Source organism: Mesitornis unicolor, unplaced genomic scaffold (genome assembly GCF_000695765.1).
Source record: "Mesitornis unicolor isolate BGI_N332 unplaced genomic scaffold, ASM69576v1 scaffold720, whole genome shotgun sequence".
Lineage (NCBI taxonomy): Eukaryota > Metazoa > Chordata > Aves > Mesitornithiformes > Mesitornithidae > Mesitornis > Mesitornis unicolor.
In genome coordinates, this window is record NW_010160003.1 from 4,958 (window position 1) to 12,583 (window position 7,626).

General features: G+C 52.0%; 1 protein-coding gene across 1 annotated transcript; it reads right to left on the reverse strand.

Annotated features, from left to right (window-relative positions):
• Positions 1-3,192: 3,192 nt before the first annotated feature.
• On the reverse strand, positions 3,193-7,327 carry RPS8 (ribosomal protein S8). The gene is made up of 5 exons (XM_010188342.1): positions 7,097-7,327; positions 6,617-6,716; positions 5,127-5,302; positions 4,058-4,187; positions 3,193-3,356 (listed from the first exon to the last, which is right to left on the reverse strand). The coding sequence occupies exons 1-5, from the start codon at positions 7,325-7,327 to the stop codon at positions 3,247-3,249; spliced, it is 747 nt and encodes a 248-aa protein (XP_010186644.1). The 3' UTR covers positions 3,193-3,246.
• Positions 7,328-7,626: the final 299 nt, after the last annotated feature.

A 7,626-nucleotide genomic window follows, 5' to 3' on the forward strand; every position in this document is an offset into this window, starting at 1 on the left:
ACTGCCACCCATGAAGCTCCCTGTCCCCAGTCAACGCCTTTTGCCACCCAGCCCCGAGCCAAGATGTGTCCCTGGGTTGATGGGAAGATCCTGGTGGGTTTGGGATTGGGCAGCCAGCCTTCAGCACTAGCTGCTAGCCCCCAAACTGCAGGATTCAGCCCCTCTGCGTGATGATGCCACCTATGCAGGGGACAGAGAACAGCCCAGACCCCGAGCAAGGGGCAGGGCAAGGGCATCAGTCTTGCAGAAAACCAACACCATCCCGGAGATGACCCCTCAGTATCAATAAAGCTCTTGCCGGTCCCAGCTCTGAGGTTCCTCCTTGTTGGTGCGATTCACCTCCAGCAGTGAGACAGCAGGGACATCACATCCATCCACAAAGTGGGTGAATTTGGCTTTTGTCAAGGAGCGCGCAGGTTCTCCTGGGGCAAAAACGGCTCAGCCCCAAGGGGTAAAGCCAGTGATGGTTGTGGGGTATTAAACCAGGTAAAAAACCGAGGAAGATGCTTTCAGCCCCTGTAGAAGGATTCCTGCACTCAGACACACGTGTTTCCCCTGAGAATATTAGCAGAGCTGTTAAAAAATGCCCTTTCCTGCAAGCCCTCCTTTCCCAAAGCCGCCTCTCCTTTAAAGCTCCTGTCTCACCACTGCAAACCAGCCCCACTCTGCTTCTGTTGCCCCTCGGGCTACTGCTGGACCTGGTAAAGCGTAACCACGAGGTCATTTTCTGGGTTGGACCCTGAAAATACCCCAAAGTTAATACTGCGCGGAGCTGAGAAAGCCACTCGACAGCAAGAAGCAGTGCTCAGGATAAGTGGCCTCCCTTGGATTATGCCACCATTGCATGGAAGTAGCTGGTTTTAAACGCAGCCCTTGCACCTATCTGCAGAAGAAGGCAAGGTCCTTAGACCAGGCTTTGGTGCTGCACAAACCTAGCCAGAATAAAGCTGTGCTTAACTCCAGCCCCTGCCCCTCTTTCTGGTTTGGTGCATGGCAGGATTGCCAAATCCCAGGCAGGTAGACCTATGGGGTTACACCAAGGCCAGGCCACACGAGGATCCACAGCCTGTGCCACCGTGGGAGCCAGGGCCGTTCCCATCACACCCACTCTGGTGGGCAATAGGTGCTGCTTCGTTCCCATGGGACGTTGCCCTCGGCAGCTGCGTTTTCCAGAGCAGTAACTTCCTAATCAGCGTGCATTGATGAATTAGCCATAATCCAGCTCATCGGGGCCAGGTTTACAGCTCCTGCTCTGACACCAAGCTGGCAGTCGCTCCGTAAGCTTCTGTTTCTCCCTCTGTACAAAGTCCCCCAGAGACACCCTGAAACGTGTTTGTGCTCTGCGGAGTGAGGGGAGAGACGTTAACACCGGAGGAAGCAGCCGTGACGCACCCCTCCCAATGCCCTTTATCAGCTCCACCCCACCTCTCTGGAGAGCAGGGAAAGTTTACCCCAGATCGCTATGGAGAAGGAACGTGCTTGTGCAAACATCCTGCCCAGCCTGGGTCTTGCTACCAGGGACTGCAGAAGCGTGGCCGCTTGTATCCACCTGGGCACAGCTTTTACATCCAAGCAAGCGCAGGTCCGAGCTGCGGGGCAGTGCCAACGCACGCCCACCACAGCAGAACCATCACCACCTTCATCACAAAGATGCTGGAGGGAGTGGAGCATCTCCTGCGGAGGAGCGGCTGAGGGAGCTGGGGCTCTGGAGCTTGGAGCAGAGGAGCCTGAGGGGTGCCCTCATTCCTGGGGATCCATTGGGAAAGGGCAGTGTCAGGAGGAAGGAGCCAGGCTCTGCTCTGGGATGGCCAATGCCAGGACAAGGGGCAATGGTCCCAAGCTGGAGCACAGGAGGTTCAAGCTGAAGATGAGGAGAAACTTTGTGAGTGTGAGGGTTCTGGAGCATGGCCCAGGCTGCCCAGAGAGGTTGTGGAGTGTCCTTGTGTGGAGACACCCAAAGCCCTGGCCGTGTTCCTGTGTGACTGCTCTGGTGATCCTGCTGTGGCAGGGGTTGCACTGGGGGAGCTTTGCAGGGCCCTTCAACTCCTCACATGCTGGGATTCTGGGATCTTCTGGTGTGGTTGGTGTCTCTCCACCCGTGGCACAGACATCCTCAGCTCCCTGCCAGCAAGGCAGGATGAACCCCTGCTGGCCAGAGCACCTGAGCCCATTGGCACCTCCTGCTGCCACACTGCAGCCAGGGCACAGGTTCACAGGGGAAACTTGAAAAAAAACCCAAAAAATAAATACTAAGCATATGTCAATTGTGGGGCAGTCTGCATTTTAAGGCACTGGAGACATGGGTCTCACCACAGCTCTTCTTGGGCCAAGATGATCAGACCATCTCCTTCAGTTCAGGGCTAAAAATTGTGCAGGTAAGCACTAGGGTGCTGCTACAGATAAATGTGGCTTTTGTGAAAATAAGTAAGCAGAGTGCAGCATGTGCAGTGTCCACTTTAGCAGCTGTAAGATGTGTGTGTCTGGCCTGCCCCCACATCCCTGGGACCAGCCCTTAGACAGGCTCACCCTAACACCAGCACAAAGCATCTGGCAAACAGACGCAGAGATCCATCACAAGGGCTTTCTTCAGAGAGAGCAGCCCCAAGGAAGGACATTGCATGCCCCAAAACATCCGGCAAAGTTTCTGTTCACCACAGCTTTCCAAACCCATCACACGTGACAAGGGAGAAATTTGGAGTTTGTACCCAGCTTTCGAAAGGGACAGACCACAACGAGAGCCCGGCCCTTCTGCTAGGAGGAATTGATCTGGCACTGGAATGAGACCAAGGAGGTCAGGGACAGACCAGCTGGTCACTGAGCAGTGCAGCAAAGTTCGCTTAGAAGAAGATACAGGAGCCTGAAGGCAGTGGTACAACCAGGCAGGAACCACCAAGCAACAGCAAGAAGGTGCTGCTGGCCCCAGCCAGAGGATGGGAGCACGTGTGAACCTGAAAGCAGGGGTAGGAGACACGTTTTCAGCCAGTCTTAAAGCCAGGACTGATTTCCACAGACCCATGGTCCATTAAGTCACTGTCCTAGAGCACAGCAAGATGTTTGAGTTGAGAGCTTTAGGGTGAGAGCTCGCCTGAAGCCAGAAAAGCACTCAGGGATGACAGAAGAGGTCCCTCTTCTTTCCCATCTTACAGGAGGAGTGACACAAGCCCCCTGCACACACAAATCAGCACACAACCCTTTACTGTCACAGACTCTTGGTTTTATTTGCTCTCTCAGCAGAATAGTTTTTATTCATTTGCCTTTTCTGGCCTTGATCTTCCTCAAGTAGAACTCCAATTCCTTGCCTTCCAACACGTATCCATCGGCTCGGCCACACTGTCCAGGTCTGGAAGCAATGCAGGCTGCAAAGAGAAGTCACCCAGGTAAAGTTCAGTAATTCCTCACCCCAGGACATACACAGACTGGAAGAAACAACGGCAGTCTCTCTGCAACAGCACAGACGAGCAAGTTCCCAGTCACAGCTACACCAGTTTACGTGCTGGCTCCTGTGCCTCGCCCTAAGGGGCTCGTGAACCCGCTCTGCTGAACTGAGCCCCTGATGAAGTCCTCTTCAGATCTCCAAACTGTCATCGCTCAAATTCAGTAGCAGAACTGGACAAAGGTCTCATCACCAGAAGACTTCAGAACACTGAGCTATTCCCCACAGCTTGAAACTGGTCAAAGCTGTTGTGTGTTGCAGGACGTTTTTCTGACACACGGTGCAGCCCATGGGCCCTGGGTTGTTTTGCAAGTCTTGAGCCCCATGCCCCATCATTTCTCTCCAAGGCCAGCCAGGAATGACCAACTCCAGGAGCCAACACAAGCTCCAGAAATAGTTCCCTGTCCTGACAGAAGCAGAGCATCTCCAGAGAAGATAAAATAACAAGTTACATTTAAGACCCAAAAGATATTCCTGCAGATACAGAGAACACCTCATTGCTTTCAGCCTGCACTCAGCCTTATCACAGTGCACTTTGAATGATCTCAAGACCCAGAATAAGATCTGCCCTGGTACCTTGTTTGTGCCCTGACCCCACTCACATTGATGCTGCCAGGGACTCACCAAGTAGCTTTCCTTGCTGGAACTGCTCCTCAAGAATACTTGCTATCTTGGCATTCTTCTTTCGCTCATCGTATTTTTTCTGGATCTTCTTTGAACGTTTCTTGTTCAGGATTTCCTCCTCCTCAGGGGTCTAAAAACAAGGCCACAAATGAAGACAACGTTAAGCACGTGGCTACCTTCTGCCAGAGCAGGTGGTCTCCAGCAGCACCAAGGAGATCTGTGTATTGTCAGCACTGCACTGTTTCCCAAGTCACACCTTCCACAGGTACAAATACTTCAACCTCTCAGAATCGGGTGCTGTGTTTCACTTTCGAGGCCAAGAAATGCAACGTTGCTAACTACAGTCACTGCTGACAACAAAGCACAGTGCCCTAGGGAAGGGTGCTCTTCGACAAATGAAACTGCAAAGGTTTCCTTGATTAATTAATCTGTCTCCAAAAAAGCGAGTACTCTTCCCTCTGCAGACATAATGAGAGCAGCTGGGTGTGGTACCAGTCCTAGCAGACAGGTCACAAGCTCTCCCCCACCTCTGAACTACACAGTGCTCAGCTAAAAGTGCTTTGTTTTTAATGTAAGGAGACAACCTTAAGCCAAATGCTACACATGGGGGTTTAAATACCTTCTAGCAGTCTGGGTTTGGATCTTAAACAAATTAAAGATGACAGGTCTAGATAAAGACACTTGAAAACACTTAAAAGCAAGCTGAAGTTTAGTTAGCAACCCACAAGTTTCTCATCAAAGCTATCATTCCCTGGCACAAGGACCTGACCCACAAAGTCTTCCTCAGCATCGTAAAGTGTCATCGCTGTCCCTTCAGTAGCAGAACTGGACAAAGGTATCATCATCAGAAGACCAGAGATCGACAGGCAGGTCCTTGTGCACAAAGGGTGCAAACCTCAGAGCTCCGTGGTACTGAACACTGAGCAATCCTGGGAGCTGATGGGAATGTAGCCCAGACAACCAGCATTACCACTGACACTCTGTGCACTCCTGACGCTAACTGCCTCTGGCAGGGCAGACTCTGCTCTGCAAGGAGTCAGAGAGACAAATTCAACAAGCCCACACATACCAGTTTGGCGCCCTTCTTGCGTCCAAGGGGCAAGGCATAGTGGGCTTCATACCACTGCCGGTACGGGGTGCTGTCAATGAGGACGATGCAGTTCTTCACCAGGGTCTTTGTCCGCACCAGTTCGTTGTTGGAAGCGTTGTAGACCACATCAATGATTCTGGTCTTGCGAGTGCAGCCTTTCAAAAGAAGAGTATGAATTCAAACCTACAGGGATCAGACAACTGAGTATACAGTCCACAGCATCACACACATACCCTCAAACCACCTCACGCTCATCCCATCAAGCGTCCTCCAGCATCCCTGATGCCGAATTAAATTTAACTGAGAGATGCATCTATTTTTCATCAGTCCGACTTTCTGCTGCTAGGACAGCATCTGGGAAATAATTCACCCCAGGTGAAAAACTAGGATCTGTGGCCTTGATGGAACTCATCTAAAATTAGACTAAACAATGCTAAAAAATACATCTCTGGATTGGAAGATGCCTCAGCAGAAACCAACCACCAGCACACACAGCGCTCAAGCCCGTACGTGCTTCCTAGAGCTGGTGAATTAAGCTGTGTTGAACAGGGCTGCTCTGCAACACATACTAGAAACCATTTACACAGGATGAAAGCTTATGAGTAAATTGAGAGAGGATGCTGGTGTTCTCACCATTCAAGACCCACCTGCAGCATTATTAGCTGCAGACTAGACCAGATTTGACTGTTTAGCAGAGGACCACACTGGAGACACAGCCCTCCCCCTATGCAAAAGCCAGGTTTTCTTCTCTTTACTCGCACACCTCATCCTTGCTCTGCCCCTTCACTCCTGTAACCCTGCCTGGGAATGACAGCACTGACCACAGCACAGACAATGCTGTGAACACTGGGGAGAAAGCACATCCCTGCACCAGCCACCAAACCACCACCTTGCTGACTGCTGGCTTTACCATCATGCTGAGCAACGCTGAACAGACCCAGGCTCAAGGCACATGGCTTTTCAGTTCATAATTCAGAGGAAACACTACAGGTTTCCCTCTCACGAACACACTCCCCAGTTTTGCTTAGCAAAGCAGGAGGCTGCAGTACACTGCACATGTCATGCTGTCCTAGGATGCCTTCTCAGAAAAATCCTCACCTTCCTCTGCTGCACAGGTTCACCTAGCCTTTAAGTGCTCATTAATAAACAAATGAAGCTGCATTTACAAAGAGCTACCCGTATTTAGGGTTTTTGCTCCCCCACCCCAGTAAAAAGGTATCGTGAGCATGTCACTCAGTGTAACTATGACACTCCAATCATTGTGATCTTAGCAGACAGCCAAGCCTCCCAAGGCCACATAAGGTCAAAGTCATCATCACTATGCATGCTCCGTCAGACTCAGCTCTGCAAGCACCACTGTGTTCCAAACCCAGCCCACAAATCTCTGCTTGCACCATCACCCCTCTACTCTGCAGCAGCACAGCTGTAACCCGTTCCCTTCAGACACACCAGGCTTACAACATACTTACATTCTGACCCCCAGGAGAAGTTGCCAACATCCAACCGAAGGGCACGGTACTTCTTGTTTCCACCACGAACCCTCACCGTATGAATTCGGCGTGGGCCGATCTACGGTCAGAAACAAACACACGGGGGCTGTTGGTGCCGGAACGCTGCACAGCTCACACAGCAGCCCAGCCACATCCTAACCTCAAAGGCAACGTGGTCAGTGTAACTATGACAAACCCCAGCATTGGCAGACACAGGAAGAGACCAAAACGGTCTGGTGCATCTACCTAAGGTTTAAGTTTCATCACTCCAATTGCCTCTTATTGCCAAAACATATCACTGCTTTCCCGAGGCACAGGGTAAAACACCACCTTTTAAAAAAGCAGCGACAGTTTTCAAGTGCTCACAAGACACAGCATATATTTAAGCCTCTAACAGCATACAACTAGCAACCCAAATCCGAAAACACAACCACTGACCGTTCTCCCCAAACCACCCACCTTAGTGTTGGCAGGAGGCCGCCCCAGCTCATACTTCCTCTTCTTGTGGTAGGGCTTCCTCTTGCCCCCGGTCTTGCGACGCTTGTGCCAGTTGTCCCTGGAGATACCTGAACAGAGAGCAGCGTGGTCAGAGCCCAGAGCACGGCACGGAGCCCACCTGGCCACGGCACGGTACGGTTCTGAGTCCTCAGTTCTCCAAGGTTGGTATCCGCACGGTGCACTCAGCCTCATGCAGCAGTTAGAGAAGCTTCATCATCGATACTCAGATCCACCGCCTCCCTTCCAGCAGCGCTGCACAAAGCGGACAGACTCCCCTCTGCCGTGTCCCTGAGGGATGTCCCCGCTGGGCAGGGGCCTCCCAGTCCACCTCATGTGCTGGGCACCCTATGGGAAGGGCCCCACCCCAAGATGCCAGGCACCCCTATAGCAGACATCCCGCACTATCAGCTGGGTCTGACAGGTCCCCTATGGGAAGGGACCCCACGCCACCTGTACACTGAACCCTTCTGAAGCCTCCCAACTCAACCCTG

What these genes read in the sequence shown, in the direction of transcription:
- RPS8 (XM_010188342.1), bottom strand. Translation starts at nt 7,327, where the DNA reads ATGAGGCTGAGTGCACCGTGCGGATACCAACCTTGGAGAACTGAGGAC. An exon ending in CTTCTCCTGGGGGTCAGAAT is followed by an intron (nt 5,303 to 6,616) that starts GTAAGTATGTTG and finishes TTCTTTTGAAAG; the next exon opens with GCTGCACTCGCAAGACCAGA. An exon ending in CCAGCAAGGAAAGCTACTTG is followed by an intron (nt 3,357 to 4,057) that starts GTGAGTCCCTGG and finishes TTCTCTTTGCAG; the next exon opens with CCTGCATTGCTTCCAGACCT.